This window comes from Dendrobates tinctorius, unplaced genomic scaffold (assembly GCF_039654945.1).
Source record: "Dendrobates tinctorius isolate UK_male_01 unplaced genomic scaffold, ASM3965494v1 ptg000107l, whole genome shotgun sequence".
In the NCBI taxonomy this organism is placed as follows: Eukaryota; Metazoa; Chordata; class Amphibia; order Anura; family Dendrobatidae; genus Dendrobates; species Dendrobates tinctorius.
In genome coordinates, this window is record NW_027361775.1 from 25598206 (window position 1) to 25624655 (window position 26450).

Genomic DNA, 26450 nt, shown 5'->3' on the forward strand with positions numbered 1-26450 from the left:
TTTACCCTCAATTCCTTAATCTAAATCAATGATAAAGATGTTGAACAATACAGGGCCCAGGACAGAGCCCTGTGGTACCCCACTTGAGACATTCTTCCAACTGGATGTGCAACCATTTATGACCACTCTTTGGGTCCGATCACTAAGCCAGTTATGAATCCATCTAACAGTTGCCTTATCCATTCCATACTTAGTCATTTTTTCAATAAGGATTGTGTGAGATACTTTGTCAAATGCTTTGCTGAAGTCAAGATATACTATATCTACAGCATTTCCCTGATCCACCCAATCATTGTTTCTGCCATATAAGGAAATTAAGTTAGTCTGACATGACTTATTAGTTACAAACCCATGCTAACTCTGGTTAATCACTTCATTCTTATCCAGGTTACTTACATGTTGTTTAATAATTTGTTCAAAGATTTTTCCTGGTATAGAAGTCAGACTCACCAGCCTACAGTTGCCTGGGTCCACCTTCTTCCCCTTTTTTTGAAGAAAGGAACAACATTTGCTCTTCCCCAGTCTTCTGGGTCTTCTCCTGTTCTCCACGAACTTTCAAAGATTATGGAGAGGGGTTCAAAATTTTCTTCTGCTATCTCCTTCAGTACTCTGGGGTGTAATTCATCTGGACCTGGAGACTTGAATTTGTTTAGGTTAGCTAAGTGTTTCCTCACTATCTTTCTGTTTATAGATATCCTAGATTCTTCTATTCCCTTAATAGGACAGTGAAGAATAGTTGATGTTACATTTTCCCTTCACCATGACAGCACACCTGAGAGAGGGATCCGCCCCGCCAGGACAGGAACCTACTGAAATATAAGGGGCGGTACCTCTCCCCCGCTTCAGTTGGGTTCCTGACCTGGAAGGGCATCCCAGACTGACAGCGGCGGGTGGCAAACTGTGTTTTCCAATAGAAGATACGGATGCTCTCCTCAAGGCCATCAAAGTGACAATGGGCCTACAGGAGGAAAAAACAACTAAGTCCCTGGAGGACTTCATGTTCGGGGGACTACAAGAAAGGAAGAAACTGACCATTCCAGTCAATCAGAAGGTCCAGGTACTCATTGAGAGAGAATGGAGGAAGCCTGAGAGGTCAAGAGCCCTTTCCTCCTCCTCTAAAAGGAGGTACCCCTTCGAACATAAAGACACAGAAATATGGGACAAAGTCCCAAAGATTGATGCGGCGGTGTCCAGGTCATCCAAAAAATCGTCTCTGCCCTTGAAAGATTCAGGGGTACTTGGGGACCCACTAGATAAGAAAGCGGATTCCTATTTAAGACATACATGGGAAGCAGCCGCAGGAGGATTAAAGCCTGCAATAGCCGGCACCTGCACGGCGCGTTCCCTAATGATTTGGCTGCAGCAGCTGGAGAGAGACTTGCTTCAAAGGTCTCAAGAGAAAAGATACTGGCAGACATGTATCTTCTGCATGGGGCGGCAGCATTTTTGGCCGACACCTCTGCTGACTCCATGAGGTTGACAGCCAGAGCGGCAGGGTTATCAAACGCCGCGAGACGGGCGTTGTGCCTTAAGGGCTGTCCAGGGGATCTGCAGTCTAAAGCTAAACTATGCTCTCTCCCATGTGATGGTCGTTTTTTTATTCGGAAAAAACCTAGATGACATCCTAGAGAAGGCGAGTGACAGAAAAAGAGGCTTCCCCAGGTTTCCAGCGGATCAGAGGAGGCCACCCTTTTGGATAGGAAAATTCAACAGGGGCCGTCCTCCGGGGGATAGGAGGAGATGGGAAGATAAAAGGAAGGAGGAGTCCGGATTTATGTTCAGTGGAGCCACCTCCACTTCCAAGAAATCCCCACAATGATGCCAGTATTCCGGTAGGGGGGAGATTGGCGCTATTTTCCCAGGCATGGTAAAACATCTCTTCAAATGCCTGGATCCTAAACATCATAAGGGAAGGCCTCAAAATCCCTTTTTCACATCAGCCGAGAGAATCATTTATCGTTACCCCCATCAAGAAGGGGATAGAAGAACAATTGGCCTTGGAATCGGAAATCTTAAGTCTGCTAGACAAGCATGTTCTTTCCGAGATCCCGAGCGGACAAGAGAAAACCGGATTCTACTCGCCCCTCTTCCTGATAAAAAAAAAAAACGGACCAGTCATTCAGGACACTCATAAACGTCAGAGGCCTCAATCAGTGGATAAAAAATCAAACCTTCAAGATGGAGTCGATAACTACAGCCATAAAACTGCTGCATCACAATTGTTTTATGGCCATAATCGATTTAAAGGATGCATACTATCGCATCCCCATTCACCCAGGTTATCAAAGATACTTAAAAGTGGCTCTCTACATCCAGGGCAATCTCAGGCATTTTCAATCCATAGCCCTTCCATTTCGCATATCCATAGCCCCGAGAGTGTTTACCAAGGTTATAGCGGACATGACAGCCTTCCTCCGAATCCACAACACGATCATAATACCCTATTTGGACGATTTCCTAATAGTGGGCGGCGTACTGTACAGTTGAGACGAGTAACCGACACCCTACAAAAACTGGGGTGGATGGTAAACGTCAAAAAATCAAGGTTACAACCCCTAAAGAAACAGGTTTTTCTAGGGTTTATCCTGGATTCCGAACAACAAGCCTGTCTGCTACCAGAGGCCAAGATAGAAAAGGTGAGGAATGTGACCTTGGCTGCCCTAGATTAACCCCACATAACCCTGAGAATCGCGATGTCCTTGCTAGGTACCTTGACATCCTGTATCCCAGCGGTCAGGTGGGCACAATTCCACACCCGACAGCTTCAGGAGGAAATTCTGTCAGCACAAAAATCGCTGAGAGGGCGTTTAGAAGGAAGACTGGAGCTTTCCTTAGCGGTCAGGAGCTCTCTCAACTGGTGGTTAGACAGGACAAACTTGACGTCAGGGATGCTATGGGACAAACCAGTGACCGACATAATTCTGACAGATGCAAGCTCCTCAGGGTGGGGAGCGCACCTAAGGGGTCATGCGGCCCAGGGGTCCTGGGGACCTCAAAAGCAGGGCGCATCTTCCAACTTTAGAGAACTGTGGGCAGTGAGCAAAGCCCTAAGAGACTTTATTCCCCCTCCTCAGCGGCCGCAATGTCCGTATCATGTCGGACAACAGAGTAACAGTGGCATACATCAATCACTAGGGGGGTACAAGATCACACTCCCTAATGAAGGCAGCCAGCGACATTTTTCACAGAGCGGAACAACATCTACTCTCTCTGACGGCATTGCATATAAAAGGGGTAGAGAATATAGAAGCCGATTTCCTGAGCCGCAATATACTAAAGCAAGGGGAATGTGCTCTAAATCGGTCAGTTTTTCAGAAGATAATACAACTATGGGGGGAACCGGTGATATACCTCTTCGCCAACAAAAACAGGCAAGTGGAGAGATTCTGTTCATTAAACCCAAAGGAAAAGCCGTGGGCGATGGACTCATTGCAGATTCCGTGGGATTTCAGGCTAGCCTATGCGTTCCCCCCAGTGACTCTGATCCCAACAGTGGTAAGGAAAATCAGGAAAGATCAAGCCAGGGTGATCCTAATAGCCCCGTTCGGGGCAAAAAGACCCTGTTTCTCTCTGTTGCGGATGATGTCCCTCTCAGATCCATGGATCCTGCCGGAGATCCCAGACCTGCTAACTCAGGGTCCAATATTCCACGCACAGGTCAAGAGATTCCATCTGACGGCGTGGAATTTGAAAGGTCAAAGCTGGGGTTAGCGGTAAATACCCTTAAAGTTCAAGTGTCCTCACTGGGCGCGCTATATAACTGCAACTTGGCAGCAAACAAATGGGTAGCTAGGTTCATTAAATCCTGCCGTAGGTCCAGACCTATCCCATTACCAAAAATAGCCCCGTGGGATCTAAACCTGGTGTTAGAGGCCCTTACAAAAGAACCATTTGAGCCTATTCAACAGCTGCCTATAAAGTATCTTACCCTGAAGCCGATTATATTAGTTGCCCTTACGTCGGCCCATAGGGTAAGTGACTTGCAGGCCCTCTCAGTAAATCCACCCTATACACAAGTATATCAGGATAGGGTTGTGTTAAAAACAGACCCTGCGTAGCTACCTAAGGTAGTATCAGATTTCCATCGGAGTCAGGAAATTATCCTTCCCTCTTTTTGTGAAAATCCCAAAAATCCAGGGGAGGAAAAATTCCACAAATTGGATGTTAGGAGGGCCCTGCTAGAATATATGTCTGTGACTAGCCAGTGGAGGAGGTCCCAGTCCCCTATTCGTAGCCTGAGTGTCAAAGGGGACTATTGCCAGATGGATTAGGGAGGCCATTAGTGTAGCCTACTCAGCTAGTGGTGTTCCGATTCCTGACGGCATCAAGGCTCATCCCACCGGGGCCTTGGCGACCTTCTGGGCCGAAAAGGCAGAGGTATAAATTGATCAAATTTGTAAGGCCGCTACATGGGCCTCACCGTCATCCTTCTTTAGACAATATGGATTAAACCTGTCGTCCTCTGCTGACTAAACCTTTGGTAGAAGGGTGCTGCAAGCGGTGATCCCTCCCTAAGGTGTTTCAAAGTCTCCAAAAATCTCTCAGGTGTGCTGTCTTGGGTGAAGGGAAAACTACCATGGTTACTTACCGGTAGCCGTTTTTTCCGGAACCCATGACAGCACCCGTATATTTCTCCATTTCCCCCCCCCCCCTTTTTCACCGTATGGGTGTGCACGCTAGTAGGGTGTATTTGTGTGCTGTGGTGTTGGATAGATATGTAACTAACTGGGAAGTCCTCTCATGCTCTGTAACCAACTGAAGCGGGGGAGAGGTACCGCCCCTTATATTTCAGTAGGTTCCTGTCCTGGTGAGGCGGATCCCTCTCTCAGGTGTGCTGTCATGGGTTCCGGAAAAACGGCTACCCTTAAGTAACCATGGTGGTTTCCTTTCTGAGAGAAAACAGATGCAAAATAGGAATTTAAAAGTTCAGCCTTCTCAACATCCTGTCTTACCATTTCATCATTTTCAGCCTGTAAAAATCCTTTAGCATCTTTTACGTTTCTTTTACTTTTGACATATCCCCAAAATCCTTTATTATTGCTTTTGACATCTCTTGCAAGCCTCAATTCATTGTCAGCTTTAGATAATCTGATTCATGCCCTGCAGGTTCTGCAGACAGCATTATATTCTTCTTTAGATATGCCTCCCTCCTTCCATTTTATAAACATTTCTTTCTTTCTTTTTAGCATTTGCTTACGTTCTGTGTTCATCCATCCTGGTTTCCTTAAACCCTTCCTGTTCTTCACTCTTTTCGGAATTGTTAACATTTGTGCTTTGAGAATTTCATTTTTCAAGATTTCCCATCCTTCCTGGACATTTTTGTCCTTAAGGATATCCAGCCAGTGGATCCCTCCAATTCTCTTTCTGAATCCCTTAAAATCTGCCTTTTGCTGCCAATTGGTGCTGACTTGAAGGCACGAGCCGCTCACTGATGGTTTGCAGCACTGTCAGTCCTTGTTCATACTGAATGTATTTGAGTTTTTCACCTCAGTATGTGTAAGCCAAAACCAGGAGTGGAACAGTCAGAGGAAAAGTGTAATAGAAACACGTCACCACTTCTGGATTTATCACCCACTCCTGGTTTTGGCTTACAGATACTGATGTAAAATACTGACCCAATACTGAATGTGTGCCACATGGCCTTAATGTGATGTCAGCACTGCAGACAGTAACAGACACCAGGAGCGTAGGTGAAGACTGAAGGCTTGACCTCGAGAGGGTGAGTAATGCACTCTTTTTAGTTTTTTAAAACAAACTGCAGCGGTTCTGAGTGTTCATTTCCAGTTGCTTATCAGTTTGGTATGATCTATTGTGATAGTTCTTGGTGACTTTGTGTAGGCACACTCCTCCCTGGTAACACCTATCTGTACTTTATTCATAAATTTATAGGAAAAATAACAGAGGAAATGCACCCTGCTGAGTTTTAAGTAAAGTGATCCATAATTTATTTTTTTTTTTATTTTTTTTTTTTACTTTATGAAGAGTATTTGCAGAATGTGACAGGAACAACCTGTGACATACACTTTTGTCACAGATCACCTGCAGGGCTTTTGGTTAAGGCTCAGGAACTGAGCCTGCTCCTCACCAAGCAGATGCCGGCTGTTTCACACAGCCGACATCTACGTGTAACAGCAGCAACCAGTGCTAGCGCCAATCGCTTCTGTTTAACCATGTAAGCAGCACTCCCACCAAGTTTTTATTCATTAAATATGTGCATGTGCATATAATGTAGTGTCAGTGTATTAATATACTCAGTGCTGCTCTCTCCGGTCTCCAGCACCATCCTTCTCTGTTTCGGTGACCTCACTGTTCTACTGTTTGGGTCACGCAGAGCTCAGCGAAATAGCTACTACAGTGTAAGTCTATGAAGCATCAGAACGAGGCTCCATGAGCTTTCATTTTAAGGCTATTGAGGGCTCCTATGACTTTCATATTTGCTCTTGTATGACGTTCCGAAGCTGACTGGGCCTGCATAGGAGGACATCAATCACACTATATACTGTACAATTGCAGGAGGTTTAAGTCCACTAGGAAGACTGAAAAATAAAGTTAAAATATAACATTTTTTTAACTTTAATTACCCCCCCCCCCCCCCTTTTTCCATTTCGGAAATTAAAAAATGCTATATGGCTAGCGCAGATGCTTCATTTGCGCTAGATGTGACGGAGCCTTAGATGCTGCAGCCCGCGTCCAAGGCGCCGTCACTGAATGACGGCACATCGCTAGTGCATGCCGATTCTGGCATGCGTTAGCGATGCGCCTGATAATGGGGGTTAATGGCCGCGTTAACGGACTGCGTTACACCGCGTTATGCCGTGGTGTAACGCAGTCCGTCTAACAGACTGCCAAAACGCAGTGTGACCCCAGCCTTAAACTCTGAAAAGGAAAAAAAAAAATGAAACTCTTGAATCCTACTTAATCGCATTGACCTAGAGACTCTTGTTTCGAGGTTATTTTTACTGCACAATGAACACGCAAAAACAATACCCCAAAGAAATTATGGAATTGCTGCGGGATTTTTCACCATTTTACCCCTCTTAGAATGTTTTTGCTGCTTTTCAGTACATTATATGATAAAATGTTTGATGCTATTTAAAACTAAAACTTGTCCCACCTTAAACAAGCTTTTGTATGGCTATGTCGATGGGGGAAAAGCCTCTGGAATGAAAAGACAGGAGCTAAAGAAGAGCAAAAATTAAAAAATAAAAAATTATGAAAGGGTTAAATAATTTTTCTTCTTTGTCGCTTTTTTCCCCCATGAAGTCGGAACCAACTGACTTCACTTCCTGGGCATGTCTGCAGCCTCCCGCTCAAGGTGCTTATAGCGAGTAACAACAAGCTGGACTCGTTGCCAGAGGAGATCTGTCATCTGAGGATTCTGACCGAGCTGGTAGGTGCACAAGTGATCATCCACATTTAGCTTACGCACTCAGATTCATGGGCTAGGCCTGTAGACGAGAACGAATATTTGCATGACCGGTTATGTCATCTGGTTCAAATCAAACTTGCTTTTATTAAAAGAAATGCTTTCTTTAATGGAAAGTCCATATAAGTATCACTATTAACACCAATGTTAAGTACAAAAGTTCTATAGTGTTGTCTCCATGACCGAATTCCAGATGTATCTCCATAAATGCTTGTTGAGCCTCCACTATAAGGCTATGTCCACAATCTGAGCACTGTTGCTTTGCATCTACTTGGGTCTCAGGTGGATGCCTTCACAGCAACTGTAGGTTCCATAGGGTGACTTAAAAGGAGTGTATCATCAGAAAATTACCTATTAAATCAGGTTTTTGTGTTAGGTGGATTTTTTAAAAGTTTTGGCAGTGTTTGTCATTTTACAATACGATTAGTGATGAGCAAACGTGCTTGGATAATGTGTTATCAGAGTAGCTTGAGCATTGTTTGCGGAGTTTGCCTAACAAACAGTTGTTGTTTACTAACTGTGAAGGATTTATCACTAAGCGATTAACATTGCCGGACTAGTCCTGCAAGTAAGCACCTCACTGTCTATGGACTTTGTACATGGAGAGCCTGGTGTGGGAGGGGTTAGCTTGCTCAGCTCTGCTTCTTGCTAAATCTAAAAGCTCTGATTAAGTGAGAGCGGCTGCACCCAGTAATCTAAGTGATACATTGTTGGATTCAGCTTCTCTTTGCCTACATGATGCTGCTCTCAGATGAATTAGCAAAAAAACTGCTGACCAATTCCCTTTAAGGAGAAGAAAAAAAAGTAATCCTGCAGTGTTCACACTGGTGACTAGTGCTTTTTTAGATTTGTGTTTTCTGTCCTTTCAGAAATAGTTTTCCCACAAAGCTCCTTATTATTGCAGGCAGGTTTATCATGACAGGCAATGCCTCTATACTCAGGCAATAGCACGGGATCTGCCAATCACAATAGCGATGTCACACCTGACTGCTCCCTTTGCATATGCTCATTCCACACTTTAATATAAAAGATGGGGTTGGTATCTGACCATTGTGGCTATGTACATGGTATTTTCTGAAACAATGGAATGTTAGTCTAAAAAAAAATCCAGTGTCCAACGTGAAAATTGCAAGATTTTTTAATAATAATAATTATTTTTATTAAAGATAGTGGCATGAAAAAAAATGGCAAAAAAACCCCCAAAAAACTAAGCAATAGGTCATTTTTTGATGACACATTCCATTTAAGAGAGTTTATATATTGATATTTCTGCTCTAATGTAAATATTACATTTATTAGGCTTGAAAAGAGAATCTCCTACATAATCCACAGCACTTTACAGGCATTGGCATCACTCATTTGTGGTCCTAATCTAAGATCCCTGTAACTATGATTGTGGGAGGAAATCTGAGAATTCAGAGGAAGCACATGGAGAGCTTGAATGTAGGAGACGCAGTGCTGCAAGACCAGTGCTCACCGCCTGTTTCCACCTGTCGGCCACAACTAAAATTCCTCCTCCAACCACATTATTTTCCCTGTCCTCCACAGGATGTGAGCTGTAATGAGATCCAAACCCTTCCCAAGCAGATTGGTAAGCTAGAGTCATTACGGGATCTGAACATTAGGAGGAATCATTTGGTGCGGCTACCAGAAGGTGAGCGGGAGAGCGTTTGTAAAGGCTAACCTTTGTTTCTATAGCTGTCATAGTTTTTATAATGTGTCATTCATGTGTGTCGGCTGTATATGGCCTCACGTTTGGTATTTTGGCTTTGCCTGCTTTGGTGAATGTTTAATAATAAAGTGCACTGAGTGAGAGATGTGCCAGGATCCGGTGTAAGCGAACAGGAATGTCAGGTTAGGACATTGTTATACCGTAAATGATTTCTACTCTAAAAGCCGATGACCGCACATTCCTCTGTGTCAGAAGAAGTGACGGAGGGACATAAAAAAGAATACAAAGTTTGGCTCAATTGTGTTTTACATTGTAGTTCTAGGCTACTGGTGGAAGTACCTTTATAAATGGTTTCCAAGCTTCCCCTACCCAATAAACAGTAAAAAACTGAAACCACTTGGGTGACACATGTCAAAGAAAGGCCATCCGGCTAAAACACACAAAAAGTCATCCAAATGAAGCTTGAAGACTTGCTGATATTTCTAAACACTGATGGCAAAGCGGTTTTCAAAGCGTAATGAGCCACAAGTTATCTGCCGTAACTGAACTCGCTGCCTCAGGCCTGGTTCCGACAGGCGTGTCAAAAGACGGGACGCTTGTGTCCACAGAATGCAGCCAGGATTGGCTCTGGGTTGTCCACGTTGGGACAGCAGTGGGCTTCATTGATTGCAGTGTTGAATGGTCGACCAGATGAGTGCATTTGGCTATTTTTGGAGACTCGGAGAACACTGATCCATAGGTTGTTGCTGGGTGCTTGTGCACGTGGCCATGTAATAGAAGACTGTTTATAGGAGAAATGTACATGTAAGACTTGGGATTTGCTGGCTGCAAAGCTTTAGAATCCTGTATTGCTGATTTTACTGCATTCTACATTTCCTTGTTTCCTCTGCTGCAGTTTTGTATAAGCTCCTGTATTATGCGCCTTTCATGTCTAGTGGTTGACAATAAGGTTCTGAGTGAATGGTAACTATACCCTTCTGTTCAGTAAAAGGTCTTGACCGTTTCCGCTTGAACATTTTATGCTAAGAATTGCAGAGTGCTTCATTCCCAGTGTTTGGATTCCCGTTTTCGGTTTTACGGATACATAAGGAAAGATGGAGCGACTTAGCGCTGCACATATTTTCACTGGAATATATTCTGAGCAATGCCTGAACTATGTTGGCATGGAAAAATCCGCACAGTAAAGTATTGCATATGTGGCTGGTTAACCCCTCAATGTAATAAATATTTGACTTCTTGCTGAAATCGGGGAAATGAGAAGCAGATTTATGAAACAATAGACATTGTGATCAATACACTGTGTGCAGTCTGGTAATGCCCCATGGTGAGAAACCCACAAACCGTAGCTTGTGCAATTTTGAGTGAAGTTTTGTCCTAAGTTGCCTCTATTATTCCACTCTAATGTATAGTTAAGACTTACCACTATGCCTGGGCAAACCACTAACTTTGATCTAAATCTGTCCATTTCCGAGGCACAATGCAGTTTTGAAATAGGTGGTTAACAAAGTTGGGTATCGAGCCGTGGTTAAAGTGTGGAATCGCTTGCCCAAACTCTTTTCATTTCAGGGGAGCTGGATAAAAACGGAAGTTAAAACATCAAAAGTTGTAACATTTTGCTGCCACGCTAGAGTTGCCCCAAAAGTTTGCAGCATTTCAAAGCTTTTATGTCACTATTTTGGGCATGAAAGCTTTGATGAATCGGGGCCATAGAATTTATCAAGCCATTTCTGTTCATCTTAAGTAGTGAGAAATCCGGATCTAGGGGTTAATGTGCTGACTGTCTTAAGAACTGAGCATACAGATGAGAAAACCGGACATGGGAGCACCATGAACAGATTTTTGTATTTTTACTCTGGCCAAGCCTATGGAGATGAAAAAAAAAAAATTAATCCAATTCTTAAACATACTGTCAGAGGGAGTGATTGTTAAGCAGGTTTGTTAAATGGTTTTTCTTCAAGGAAAGGGCCATAAACCCCCTTATGTACCTAAAATAACACCCTCTTGTGTAGTAACCACCGCTGCTAGAGACTCGCTGTTTTGACTGCAGCGATATGTTGACAGCACCCACCTCCGCTGCAGCCAATCTCTGAGCTCAGCTGCTTTGCCAAAGTAGACTGTACGGGTGACTGAACACACTGATTGGCTGCAGCAGTGATGCGAGCTGTCTGCGTGACATTGTAGCCACAGCCATGATCGTTTTGGGGAGCAACCGCTGGGCCCATGGTGGGTGATTACCTGATCTGTTTATTTAAAAGCGTTTCCGATCCACTTTCCCCAAAGCGGAAAACCTCTTTAATGACAAATTGAACCACCAGAGTGTATGTGGCTAGATACTGTGTTACGTTTGCAACCATTGGAGCAGAATTATTTCAAATTGGTAATGGCCAACTAAAACCAAGTTTGACTGTAAATTGTAATTGTACAGTTTTAGACCCAACAATCGCAGGTACAGGGCAGGAAAGATTTTATTCTATGCCCGCTGGGAAAAGCGATGGCTACTTACAGTGCGGAGATGGACTGGTGATGCTGGAAAGGGAGAGTCACAGGCTGTGTAGTTGACCGGTGGAGCAGAGAGTCACCACCACTCCCTGTAATCTGTCATTTCACTTGACAGCAGGCAGTGGACAGTAAATTTGATGGATGTGAGACCCCTAGTGGCTGGCATTTTGGATTAGTTCTTTGGTACCCAAACTGATTTTTTTTTTTTTTTGCAAAATAAGTGATTTTATTAATGTTATTTTTTACATTGACTATCCAAAAAGTGTAAAAAAATTTACACTTGAAATTGTATTACATTTTTCTTTGTTCCTTCCTAGAACTTGCCGAATTGCCACTGGTGCGATTGGATTTTTCATGCAACAAAGTAACCAGTATCCCAGCATGCTTCCGAAATCTACGTCACCTCCAGTCCATAATCTTGGATAATAATCCCCTCCAATCCCCTCCAGCACAGGTATGTGCTTAATGTGCTGTAATATTGTACCTGCTTTAGAAGAGTGATCTAGATACTTGGTATTGCACAGACGTGTGAATGGGAATTGTCTGTTTATTTCAACAGATTTGTATTAAAGGTAAAATCCATATATTCAAATACCTGAACATAGAAGCTCTTAAAAATGCTCCAGATCTGCCGGAGTATGATCGACGACCCTTAGGCTTTAGTACTTGGTAAGTTCTGTATTATGAGATGGAAGAAATTCTCTATTTTATTTGGTGTGATGAGGGGGCATGAGATCTCTTGTGACCTATTGTGAAAGGGAATCTGTCACCTTGGAAAATACTATTTGTCTGCACTTTGACAGCTGGCTCTGCAGCACGTCTCTGGAGAGTGAGCTGTCAAATCCCCGAGTTTGCTTACACCTGCCGCTCACAGTATAGTGATCAGTGCTGTGAGCGATGCCTGAATGCCGGCGACTCTCACAATGAAATGCATTTATTTCATTAACCCCTGGAGCTGTTTTCGGTTTTCGCTCCCCTCCTTCCCAGAGCCATAACTTTTTTATTTTTCTGTCAATATGGCCATGTGAGGGCTTGTTTTTTTTGTGGGACGAGTTGTACTTATGAACGACACCATTGGTTTTACCATGTCATGTACTAGAAAATGATAAAAAAAAATTCCAAGTGCGGTGAAATTGCAAAAAAAAAAAAAGCGCAATCCCACATTTGTTTTTTGTTTTGGCTTTTTTTACTAGGTTCGCTAAAACTGACCTGCCATTATGATTCTCCAGGTCACTACGAGTTCATAGACACCAAACATATCTAGGTTCTTTTTTATCTAAGTGGTGAAAAAAATTCCAAACTTTGTTAAAATAAAAAAAAAAATTGCGCCATTTTCCGATACCCGTAGCGTTTCCATTTTTCGTGATCTGGGGTCGGGTGAGGGGGTATTTTTTGCATGCCAAGCTGACGTTTTGGCACAGATACGATCTTTTGATCGCCCATTATTGCATTTTAATGCAATGTCGCGGTGACCAAAAAAAACGTAATTCTGGTGTTTTTTACTTTTTTTTCTCACTACGCCGTTTAGCGATCAGGTTAATCCTTTTTCTTATTAATAGGTTGGGCGATTCTGAATGCGGCGATACCTAATATGTGTATGTGTGATTTTATTTTTATTGCTTTATTTTGAATTGGGCGAAAGGGGGTGATTTGAACTTTCATAATTTTTTTTGTTATTTTTAAAAACATTTTTTTTATACTTTTGGCATTCCTTGAGGCTGTGTGCACACGCTGCGGATTCCGCTGCGTTTCCGCAGCGGTTTTAGCTGCGGTGTACAGTACCATTCATTTGAATGGGAAAAAAAAAAACGCTGTGCCGACGCTGCGGAAAAAACCGCGCGGATTTGCTGCGGTTTTGAATCCGCAGAAAGAATTGCATGTCAATTCTTTCTGCGGAAACCGCTGCGGGTTCCTATCTCCACCATTGTGGAGATAGTGAATCCGCAGGACCAAACCGCAGGCAAAACCGCAGATAATCCGCAGGTCTTCGGACCTGCGGATTATCTGCGGTTTTTGCAAAATCCGTGCGGATTAATCCGCAGCGGATTCCGCAGCATGTGCACGTACCCTGATAGTCTCCATGGGAGACTAGAAGCTGCCACAACCCGATCGGCTCAGCTTCATAGAGGCGATGGTCAGATCGCAACTATGTAGTATAATTGCTCTCTTGCTATGAGCGCTGACCACTGGGTGGCGCTCACAGCAATCCGGCACTGACAACCATAAAGGTCTCCAGGAGACCTCCGGTTGTCATGCCAACACATCGGTGATGCGGGTCACTGGTGTGCATATTTCCGACGCGATTGCCGGAAGCGCTTGTTTAATGCCGCTGTCAGAGTTTAACATTATCTACCTGCAGATTAAAGGGAATCTGTCAGCAGGTTTTTGCTATGTAATCTGCTAGGAGCAGAATATAAGGCACAGAGCCTGATTCCAGGGATGGGTCACTTACAGGCCAGCTTGGTGCAATTTTGATCGAATCCCTGTTTTGTCTATTGTAGATGTAACAGTGGTCAGAATGCTGAGCTCAGTATAACCCCGCCGACACCCCTGATTGGCAGCTTCGTATGTATATTCTCAGCTGCTGATCAGTGATGGGGACAGAACTAGACAAATTAGCTGGACTGGCCTGAACTTGAGACCTAGTCAGGTAGCTATAATCTGCTGATAAAACACTGTATAAATCTGCAACACAAAGCCTAGTTACATTGCTGTAATCATGCTCTTTTTCTCTTTATTGTGCTACGCTCAGATTAAAAAACAAAAACCTGCTAAGAGATTCCATTTGAGGCCGGGATTACACTTGTGAGAAACTCGCACGAGTCTTGCACCTCAATATCCGGCACTGCCGCCGGCACTCGGGACCGGAGTGTGCGGCTGCATAGAAATCCATGCAGCCGTACACTCCGGTCCCGAGTGCCGACGGCAGTGCCGGATATTGAGGTGCGAGTTTCTCGCAAGTGTGATCCTGGCCTAACCCTAAATTTTCTGGTAAATGTTTTTGGAGGTGACGTGTTTCCTTTGAGATTGTCTAAGCTATAAGTCTCTGTGAGCTGAAAGTAGTGAATTCATTTTTTTTTTTTTTTCGCATTCTAGTGACATGCTTAATCACCTAGAAATTGGAGATTCTTGACCAATCCTGTGGGCTGGTTTAGGAGTCGCCATCTGATGGCTATGATGCAATTTGGTATAGAGGAGCAGCATGAGTGATGGAGGGTTAACTGGGGAGCGAGTGTAGTAATGTTATCTCTGTTATGGGGTCACTACCACATCAGGAACAGGAGCAGATAAACAATGTATGAGTTCATCCCTAGTCACATTGTGGTTGATCATCTAAGTTGGCTTCCAAAAAAGTAATTCGCACATAAAAAATGCTGAAATCTGTCCCTTCTTACAGTCATGATGATGTGTATCCTGGGCGTGCATATGGGGCACTGGACTCTGGATTTAACAGTGTGGACAGCGGTGACAAGAGATGGTCTGGCAATGAGGTAAGCTTTAGATTTCCTATCCATTAAAGTAACAAGTAGCTCCTTCCACGTAAGCACACTCTATCACATGTTTTTACTGCTGATATTTTCACATAACCTTTCTGGATACTGTTAGTAATTACACTGCCAGATAAAAAGCAGAACTGATTTCATGGATTTACTTGGAGAGTTAGAAATGCATCATTTAATTATTCACATTTTTTGCTAGATATGTACCTATTTGTTTTTATAGTTTCAAACTTTATTTTTTATGTTTACCCCAATATAGCCTACAGATGAATTTACAGACCTGTCTTTTCGGACAACTGATGCAAATAAAGAGCAGAGGTTAAGAAGAGATCACCAATGCCAAGATTCCAGAGGGAGTTCCTTAATTGCAAATGGAGGAGGTAAGTGCCCAAAAAGTGGAAAAGTTGAGTTTGATCCTCGAGAAATTCTAGTTACAAGCACTATTGCTCTCCCTGCTGCATCTATCTTTCTCACTTTTAAAGTGAACCTGACAGCGGATATATACTGTGGTGATCACAGGCAGCATTCATCAGACACTGACTGTATGATTTCAGCTGTGTGTGTTTGACTCTGAAACCTCACAGCATATCAGAGAAAAACATACTTTAAAGGGAACCTGTCAGCAGGATTGTGCTCAGTAACCTACAGTGTCAGGTTGGCGCAGTTATATTGATTACAATGACACCTTGGTTGATGAAATCCGTCTTATGGTTGTTCTTTAATCTTTATTTTTCCCTTCACCCATGACAGCACACCTGAGAGAGGGATCCGCCCCGCCAGGACAGGAACCTACTGAAATATAAGGGGTGGCACCTCTCCCCCCGCTTCAGTTGGGTTTCTGTCCTGGAAAGGAATCCCTCTGACAGCGGCGGTGCCTGTCATCTGTGAAGGTCCCAGACCCGTCCCGGCGCGAGAATGAACAGGGCTCACCTTTAGCGCCGGCTGTCGGGCTTCTGGATGCGCAGTCCCCGGAGGTTCCCTCAGGTACCGGGTTCGTGCGGGCGCTGGCGGCGACTCCTGACTGCTGGAGGCTCCACCGCGCCTCCCTCCCCTCGCGCATTCCTGCGGTCTCGTTCCCCCAGGGCACCTAGCGAGGGAGTGCCGCAGGCGTCTTCCGGACTCTGGCATCAGAGGCGCAAGGCATCATGGGCGCACCAGCTGACGTCAGCCTGTGACGCCGGCCTGCTTTTTCTAAAGCGGTCGGTCGCAGGGGGGAGGGGAGAAGACACCCACCAGGACGGAGGCAGAATATTTAAAGAAGAAGAGCGGCATGGCGGACGCGTAATCATGGAGTCAGAGCAGGAGCGATCGCCGTCTCCACCGACTGTGCCTTCTTCGCAGCCCTCCGCTCACAAGACATAATCCTGACAGAAGCGAGCTCCTCGGGGTGGGGGGGCACACCTAAGGGGTCATGTGGCACAGGGTTCCTGGGGGCCTCAAGAAAGGGGCTCATCTTCCAACCTGAGAGAACTGTGGGCAGTGAGCAAAGCCCTAAGAGACTTTATCCCCCTCCTCAGTGGCCTCAATGTCCGGATCATGTCGGACAACAGAGTAACAGTGGCGTACATCAATCATCATGGGGGTACAAGATCACACTCCCTTATGAAGGCAGCCAGCGACATTTTTCACAGAGCAGAACAGCACCTACTCTCTCTAACGGCATTGCACATAAAGGGGGCAAAAAATATAGAGGCCGATTTTCTGAGCCGCAATGCTCTGAAGCAAGGGGAATGGGCTCTAAATCGGTCCGTTTTTCAAAAAATAATACAGCTTTGGGGAGAACCAGTGATAGACCTCTTTGCCAACAAAACAACAGGCAAGTGGAGAGATTCTGCTCACTAAACCCAAGGGAAAAACCATGGGCGGTGGACTCATTGCAGATTCCGTGGGACTTCAGGCTAGCCTATGCGTTCCCCCCCCAGTGGCTCTGATCCCAACAGTAGTCTGAAAGATCGGGAAGGATCAAGCCAGGGTGATCCTAATAGCCCCATTCTGGCCAAAAAGGCCCTGGTTCGCTCTTCTACGAATGATGTCCCTCTCAGATCCATGGGTTCAGCCAGAAATCCCGGACCTACTAGCTAAAGGTCCAATATTCCACTTTCAGGTCAAAGGATTCCATCTGATGGCGTGGAATTTGAAAGGTCGCTTCTAATGGATAGAGGGTTCTCTCCGGGGTTGGTGGCCACCCTGCTAAAAAGTAGGAAGCCGGTGACGACTACTATCTACGGCAGAACATGGAATAAATTCCTGCAGTTCCTAGGTAAGCCGTTAGAGCAAGAGCCCCCGATTAGTTCCATCTTGGAGTTTTTACAATCAGGATTACAGCTGGGGTTAGCGGTAAACACTCTTAAAGTTCAAGTATCCGCACTGGGCGCGCTTTATAACTGCAACCTGGCAGCAAACAGGTGGGTAGCCAGATTTATTAAATCCTGCCATAGGTCTAGACCTATCCCAATACCTAGAATAGCCCCTTGGGATCTAAACCTGGTACTAGAGGCCCTCACAAAAGAAGCATATGAGCCTATACAACAACTACCCATAAAATATCTTACCCTAAAAACGATTATTTTAGTGGCCCTTACATCGGCCCGTAGAGTAAGCGACTTGCAGGCTCTCTCAGTGAATCCACCCTAAACACAATTTTTTCAGGACAGGGTGGTATTAAAAACGGACCCCGCTTATCTACCTAGGGTAGCATCAGATTTTCATCGAAGTCAGGAGATTGTCCTTCCATCCTTTTGCAAAAATCAAAAAAATTCAGGGGAGGAAAAATTCCACAATTTGGATGTTAAGAGAGCCCTGCTAGAATATATATCTGTCACTAGCCAGTGGAGGAGGTCCCAGTCCCTATTCGTAGCTTTTCAGGGTGCCAGGAAAGGCTATGGAGTATCAAAAGGGACTATTGCCAGATGGATTAGGGAGGCCATTAGTATAGCCTATTCAGCTAGTGGTGTTCCGATTCCTGACGGCATCAAGGCTCATCCCACCAGAGCCGTGGCGACCTCCTGGGCTGAAAAGGCAGAGGTATCAATTGAGCAAATTTGTAAGCCCGCTACCTGGGCCTCACCATCAACCTTTTTTAAGCACTATAGATTAAACCTATCCTCCTCTGCTGACTTGACCTTTGGTAGAAGGGTGCTGCAAGCGGTGGTCCCTCCCTAAGGTGTTTCGAAGTCTACAAAAATCTCTCAGGTGTGCTGTCATGGGTGAAGGGAAACCACCATGGTTACTTACCGGTAGCCGGTTTTTCCGGAAACCATGACAGCACCCGTATATTCCCCCCCTTTTCACCGTATAGTTTTGCACGTTAGTAGGGTGCATTTGTGTGATGTGGTGTTGGATAAACATGTAACTAACCGGGAAGTCCTCTCAATGCTCTGTAACCAACTGAAGTGGGGGAGAAGTGCCGCCCCTTATATTTCAGTAGGTTCCTGTCCTGGCGGGGCGGATCCCTCTCTCAGGTGTGCTGTCATGGGTTCTGGAAAAACCGGCTACCGGTAAGTAACCATGGTGGTTTCAGTTTTGTGTTAATGAGAGTCACAAGAATCTCATTAAGGTGTGGTTAGTGTATGTGGTGCTCTGATTAGGTATTCATAATGCAGCCTGCTGACAGGTCACTGATCCCTCACTGACCTGCCCCCTTGTTTGCATAATGAATATGTGAATATATTTAAGAAAAAAGAAAAACCTTCTGCATATACGGGTGCTGGCCGTGGCACCTGCTCTGCAGCAAAATCATATATTTTGTGTGCTAATAATAAATTTTTTTTTCAGGTTATTACGGTAGAGGGAAAAAAAATCAGTTTGAAAATGGTGGCTGCTATCGTTGTCTGCTGCTGTGACCGATAGCTGCTACTGCGTATGCTCCGGCGTCAACATCTTACTGGAGAAGAAGAAATTCCTCCATTAAGATGGCGCCACCTGTGCAGTAATAGCTCTTGGCTATCTACGAGCTGCTACTGCACAGGTGTGGGCGGCACCATCTTGGAGGAGGAATTTTTTTTCTTCTCCGTTAAGATGGCACCACCGGAGCAGGTGTCCTTAGGGCATGAGAATCTCATTAAAGGGAATCTGTCACCTCATTTTGGCCTATGAGGTGCGGCCACCGCCATCAGGGGCTTATCTCCAGCATTCTGTAATGCTGGAGATAAGCCCCCGATGTAACCTGAAACATAAGAAAAACGAGTTATATTATACTCACCGGGGGGCGCGGTCCGCTGCGGTGCGTGTCGCGGTTCGATCCGGCGCCTCCCATCTTCTAGCAATGATGTCCTCCTTCTTACTTCTGCCATGGCTCCTGCGCAGGCGTACTTTATCTGCTCTGTTAAGGGCAGAGTAAAGTACTGCAGTGCACAGGCGCCAGATCTCTCTGACCTTTCCCGGCGCCTGCGCACTGCAGTACTTTTTAGGCCAAAAATGAGGTGACAGATTCCCTTTAACACAAAACTGAAAATAAAGATTAAAGAACAACTATAAGACGGATTTCATCAACCAAGGTGTCATTTTTTTCAGTATAACGGTGCCGACCTGACACTGTCAGTAGGTTACTGTGCACAATCCTGCTGACAGGTTCCCTTTAACCTCTTCACGACCGCCCACAGTAGATAAACGTTGGCGCTTGCTGGGCTTTGTGCAGCGCCGACATTTATCTACTGTCGGCGGTTTTGTGCCCCCCGGGACCCCCTCATACCTTATAACGCGGGGATCCCGGTGCACAATGCATGCTGGGACCCCCGACGTCATCGAGACCTGATTGGTTCAGGTCCTGATGACGTCGCGTCACAGCAGCCAATGAGAGAGCTCGCTGGGAAAGCTGCTTGTTTCCCGGCGATCTCCCTCATTATAACGCGACTTCTCCTCTGAGCTCATGCTGACAGATGAGCAGAGGTGAAGCAGCGTTACAGTGTGACTAGATCGCTGCCTGGCACAGCTGTGTCAGGCAGCGATCTTGTCACACAGTAGCGCTGCTTCTCCTCTGATCATCTGTCAGTGTGAGATCAGAGGAGAAGTTGCGTTACTATGTGACGGGCAGCGATCTTGTCACATAGTAACGCTGCTTCTCCTCTGATCATCTGCCAGTGTGAGATCAGAGGAGAAGTGGCGTTACTATGAGTCAAAAATACAAAAAATAAAAAACACAAAAATAAAAAAAAAGTAAAGAAAAAAAAAGCAGGCGGGCTAGGGTTAGGGCTAGGGTTAGGGGTGTGTTGGGGTTAGGGTTGGAATTCGAATTGGGGGTTTCCACTGTTTAGGTACATCAGGGGCTCTGTAAATGCAATATGACGCCCGCAGACCATTCCATCAAAGTCTGCATTCCAGAACGTCACTACTTCCCTTCCGAGCCCCACCGTGTGCCCAAACAGTGGTCCCCCCCCACATGTGGGGTACCAGCGTACTCAGGACAAATTGGACAACAACTCTTAGGGTCCAATTTCTCCTGTTACCCTTGTGAAAATAAAAATTGGGAGCTAAAAGATCATTTTTGTGGAAAAAAAATGATTTTTTTATTTTCACGGCTCTACATTATAAACTTTAGTGAAACACTTGGGGGTTCAAAGTGCTCACCACACATCTAGATAAGTTCCTTGGGGGGGTCTAGTTTCCAAAAAGGGGTCACTTGTGGAGGATTTCCACTGTTTAGGCACATCAGGGGCTCTGCAAACGCGACATGACACCCGCAGACCATTCCATCAAAGTCTGCATTCCAAAACGTCACTACTTCCCTTCCGATCCCCTCCGTGTGCCCAAACAGTAGTTTTCTTCCACATATGGGGTACCAGTGTACTCAGGACAAATTGGACAACAACTTTTGGGGTCCAATTTCTCCTGTTACCCTTGTGAAAATAAAAAATTGGGGGCTAAAAGATCATGTTTGTGGAACAAAAATGATTTTTTATTTTCATGGCTCTACGTTATAAACTTCTGTGAAGCACTTGGGGGTTCAAAGTGCTCACGACACATCTAGATAAGTTCTTTAAGGGGTCTAGTTTCCAAAATGGGGTCACTTGTGGGGGTTTCCACTGTTTAGGCACATTAGGGGCTCTCCAAATGCGACATGGCGTCCTATCTCAATTCCAGCCAATTCTGCATTGAAAAAGTCAAACGGCACTCCTTCCTTTCTGAGCTCTGCCGTGTGCTCAAACAGTGGTTTAGCCCCACATACGGGGTATCGGCGTATTTGGGAGAAATTGCACAAAAAATTTTGTGGTTCATTTTCTGTTTTTACACTTGTGAAAATAAAAAAAATGGTTCTGAAGTAAAATGTTTTTGAAAAAAAGTTAAATGTTTATTTTTTCCTTCCACATTCCATTCATTCATGTGAAGCACCTGAAGGGTTAATAAACTTCTTGAATGTGGTTTTGAGTACATTGAGAGGTGCAGTTTTTAGAATGGTGTCACTTTTGGGTATTTTCTGTCATATTGACCCCCCAAACTCACTTCAAATGTGAGGTGGTCCCTAAAAAAAATGGTGGTGTAAATTTTGTTGTAAAAATGAGAAATCGCTGGTCAACTTTTAACCCTTATAACTTCCAAAAAAAAAAAAATTATGTTTCCAAAATTGTGCAGATGTAAAGTAGACATGTGGGAAATGTTATTTAATAACTATTTTGTGCGATATCACTCTCTGATTTAAGGGCATAAAAATTAAAAGTTTGAAAATTGCAAAATTTTCAAAATTTTTGCCAAATTTCGATTTTTTTTTTTTTAACATATAAGCGCAGTTCATATCTAAGAAATTTTACCACTATCCTGAAGTACAATATGTCATGAGAAAACAATGTCAGAATCAGCAGGATCCGTTGAAGCGTTCTAGAGTTATGGCCTCATAAAGTGACACTGGTCAGAATTGAAAAAATTGGCCTGGTCACGAAGGCAAAAACAGGCTCAGGCGCGAAAGGGTTAAAAGCTGGCCAGGGACTAAGGCACACAGGTGACTAGTCAAAAAGGCAGGTCCACAGCAGCTTCACCCCGCTCATTCCCTTGAGTGATAGGTGACCTGTGTGCGTGTACAGGGAGAGATTTGTCAGTCAATAGACAACCATCCTTTTTGATTAGTCTTGCTGCAGCATTTCAGAGTCAAACATACACAACTATGTCTGATACTTGCTGCCTGTGGTTCGGACAGCATGTATCCACTGTCAGATTCCCTTTAACTTATGACCTGAGAAATCGGTCAAGCTTTCAGCTGGAACTACCCTTCTAAGGATTTTTTGGGTCCATAGTGTTCATAAAGATTTCTTTTCGAATAGTGGAGAATGACTTGGATCAGATAGACTACATAGATAGTTATGCTACAGAAGAAGAGGAGGAAGAAGCGAGACTCTCCAGAGGAGACAGTCTAAGCTCACAATTCATGGCATATATAGAAGAGAGACGAGTGACACATGAGGTAAGGAAAAAATTGTTGATATAGAATGATAAATGAAATCTTATTCTGGAATCAGAAACCAGACTTCATCAACATGTCATCTCATATTTGTGACTTCTGAATATCATTTTGATTGTTTTTTACCTTTAAAATGCCTGATTAGTCAAAGGGATACTCGAATAGCCATTGTTTGCTAATGTAATCCAGAAATTGAGTGCATTAATATTATGTCCTTCCAACAATGTGCTTATTCCTTTTTCTCTAGAGCTCACCATTCAAACAGGCGCAAGCAAGAGAGCAACAAAGGTCAGAAGAGGCTAGAGGACGTTTATTTCACAGCAGGTTAGAGAGTTTCGATATAGTTTTATATACTGCATGTATATAACCGAGTGTGTGCTTGCAAGCGTATTTGTGTACATTTGCAAATTACTTTTCATTTTTGATAATCTGGTACCTAAGAATTCTCAGTGATACTGGATTAATGGCATTTTACCATGGTAGTTATTAGTGGACGTCTATTGCACCTATATGTTTAACACGGTAGTCCTCTTCTAGGACTTATCCATTATGATGCCATTTTTTTTTTTTTTTTTTTTTTTACATTATAATGTTCTCCGCTTTATATGAAACCTCGTGACTAGTGATGAGCGAACGTGCTCGGATAAGGGGTTGTCCGAGCATGCTCATGTGCTAGCAGAGTGTCTTAAGTTTCAGACCTTGGGCTCAAAAGGGAGCCTTTGATACTTTGGTGGGCCAAGTCCGATCCTGCCCTTTATTCTCTATTGTCTTGTGGCTTAAACTCTTGGCATTACAAATGTGTTGAGCTTTCAATGTAGACTATCCCTTTACATAAACAAGAAAAATGCTTTAATGCTTATACTGGCAGTAAATCTGAAGTACTTTGTTATTCATTTGTGTCATCCTGCAGAACCCAAGAAGAATTGAAACGACCTGAATCTTTGAGCTTAATACAAAATAAGCAGAGGCAGCCGTCACCACGTAGGCAATCTGACAGGTAATGACATTAACAACAGCTGACTTGTGCTCACTAAGAAGTAGGTTTATAGAGTACTGAGCCAAGGCTCTTCATGACTGCTCACTGTGCAGAAGGGGAAAAAAATGCTATTACATAACCATTTTATGTCTTAAAAATCTCTTAACCTGCTTCAAAGAACATGTTATAGTCCTGATGCTGTCATCATTTTCACTAAACCACTTACTTAACGGGCACACCCATGGTCAGACACATTATTGTTAATTTCAGGGTGCTGTTCGTGTGAAGAGGGTTTACAAACACAATCTATTTTGAAAGCTATTGAAACACTACATAGTAATTAAATACTTAGAGTATATACAGTGGGTACGGAAAGTATTCACACCCCTTTAAATTTTTCACTCTTTGTTTCATTGCAACCCTTTGATGAATTCAAAAAATGTTATTTATTTTCTCATTAATATACACTCTATGCACCATTTTGACTGAAAAAAAAACTGAAATTTCACATGGTCATATGTATTGAGACCCTTTGCTCAGACACTCATTTAAGTCACATGCTGTCCCATTTCCTTGTGATCCTCCTTGAGATGGTTCTACTCTGTCATTGGAGTTCAGCTGTGTTTAATTAAACTGATAGGACTTGATTTGTAAAGGCACACACCTATTTAAGAGCTCACAGTGCATGTCAGACTAAATGAGAATCATGAGGTCAAAGGAAATGGCCAAGAAACTCAGAGACAGAATTGTGGCAAGGGACACAACAGGCCAAGGTTACAAAAGAATTTCTGCAGTCATCAAGTTTCCTAAGGGCACGTGGCCTCCATAATCCTTAAATGGAAGAAGTTTGGTACCACCAGAAGTCTTCCTAGATCTGGCCATCCAGCCAAACTGAGCAATCGTGATAGAAGAACCTTGGTGAGAGAGAGGTAAAGAAGAACCCCTTGATCACTGTGGCTGCGCTCCACAGATGCAGTAGGGAGATGGGAGAAAGTTCCACAGAGTCAACTATCACTGCAACCCTCCACTAGTTGGGCCTTTATGGCAGAGTGGCCTGACGGCAGCCTCTCCTCAGTGCAAGACATATGAAAGCCCGCATAGAGACTTTTTGATGATAATTCTAAGCCGTATGTGTGGAGAAAACCAGGCACTGCTCATCACCTTCCCAATACAATCCCAACAGTGAAACATGGTGGTGGCAGCATCATGCTATCTGGGTGTTTTTCAGCTGCAGGGACAGGACGACTGGTTGCCATTGAAGGAAACATGAATGCGGCCAAGTACAGAGTTATACTGGATGAAAACCTCTTCCAGAGTACACTGGACCACAGACTTGGCCAAAGGTTCACCTTCCAACAAGACAATGACCCTAAGCACACAGCTAAAATAACAAAGCAAAGGAGTGGCTTCAGAACAACTCTGTGACCATTCTTAACTGGCCCAGCCAGAGCCCTGACCTAGACCCAATTGAGCATCTCTGGAGAGATCTGAAAATGGCTGTCCACCAACGTTCACCATCCAACATGACGGAACTGGAGAGGATCTGCAAGGAAGAATGGCAGGGGATCCCCAAATCCAGGGGTGAAAAATTTGTATCATTCCCAAGAAGACTCATAGCTGTACTGGCTCAAAAGGGTGCTTCTACTCAATACTGAGCAAAGGGTCTGAATACTTCTAACCTATGATATTTCAGTTTTCCTTTTTTAATAAATTTGCAAAATTTTCCACAGTTCTGTTATATTCAGTAAAGATGGGGTGCAGAGTGTACATTAATGAGAAAAAATTATTTTTCTCCTTCGTCTCATTGGGGGATACAGAGACTGTGGGTGTATGCTACTGCCGTCTGGAGGCTGACACTAGGTATACAAAAAACAAGTTAGCTCCTCCTTCGCCACATGCACCCTTGCCCCGGTACCGGGCGGAAACCAGTTTTATGCTTAGTGTCTTTGGAGGCACACGCAGTCTGGAGTTCTCCAGACTATTTTTTATTTTTTTTTTTAATTCCTTTTCGGTTCTCTCGCTATGAAGAGGAGACAGGGGCGACGGATCCTATAGAAAGGGTCCGATCTCCCCAAACCAACAACGGGCGAGCACGCGTGGAGCATCGCTCCGCGTATCCTTTCCCACACCGAGGGACATCTCTGGGACTTTTCCCCAGACATCTATTTTTTCCGTGTTTATTATTTTTTGAAGATGAGACAGGGGAAACGCATCCTATTGAAAGGATCCGATTTCCCCAAACCAGCAACGGGCGACCACGTGCGAGTATCCCTCCACGTTTTTCTCTCCCGCAACGTGGGACATTATGCCAGACTTAGCCCTGTCCACCCCTAGGTATGGAAACCATGGGCTTGCACAGTGGCACAAGACTAGTCTGTGCGCCCCCACTGCTCCACCAACGCTAGACGGCGGTGCCGCATGGCGGCGGACGGTCCCTCTCCTTGCCCCTGCTGGGCAGACGGAGTTAGGGTGCCTGCACCGTCCACGGAGCAAAATACCCGGTAAGTTTTTGCAGCTGGGGAGGGCTCTGGGCAAGGAGTAGGAGTAGGAGCCAGGTACCCCCCCCCCCTCCTCGCGCCCCTCGCTCCTCGCTCGCCCCTCGCCTAAGATTACCTGCAGGAAGGGCGAGGGTGTAGGACCGGAGTAGGCCCAGGGCCGGGCGCCGTCGGGGGGTGAGCTTGACTCATCAGGATGTCGGCGCCGCCATTAGGGGCACGCGGCGGCGGCGTGATTGGCGCCGGCGCGGCGTCACGGCCGGCGCCGCCCCCGGCGTGATGTCACGGTCGGCGCCGCCCCCGGCGCAGCATCATAGCCGGCACCGCCCCCCGGCGCGACGTCATGGCCGGCGCCGCCCCCCGGTGCGACGTCACGGCGGCATCGCCCCAGCGTGACATCAGATCCGGCGCCGCCCCTCAGCATAGGGCGGGCGCTGGCTTAAATCGAGGCCCCGGCTTCAGAGCAGGGTAGGCCGCATGCGGAAAAAGCACGGG

General features: G+C 44.9%; 1 protein-coding gene across 7 annotated transcripts in view; it reads left to right on the forward strand.

The window, feature by feature from the left end:
• Positions 1-26450, forward strand: part of LRCH3 (leucine rich repeats and calponin homology domain containing 3) — a 107663-nt gene that overhangs the window by 28273 nt on the left and 52940 nt on the right. For all 7 annotated transcript variants that reach the window (XM_073589288.1, XM_073589290.1, XM_073589287.1 and 4 more), the window contains exons 3-11: positions 7264-7390; positions 8975-9080; positions 11915-12051; positions 12157-12266; positions 14995-15088; positions 15357-15477; positions 22348-22487; positions 22732-22808; positions 23395-23481. In XM_073589288.1, coding sequence (XP_073445389.1) covers positions 7264-7390; positions 8975-9080; positions 11915-12051; positions 12157-12266; positions 14995-15088; positions 15357-15477; positions 22348-22487; positions 22732-22808; positions 23395-23481 — 999 coding nt within the window. The remainder of the gene's footprint in view (positions 1-7263; positions 7391-8974; positions 9081-11914; positions 12052-12156; positions 12267-14994; positions 15089-15356; positions 15478-22347; positions 22488-22731; positions 22809-23394; positions 23482-26450) is intronic.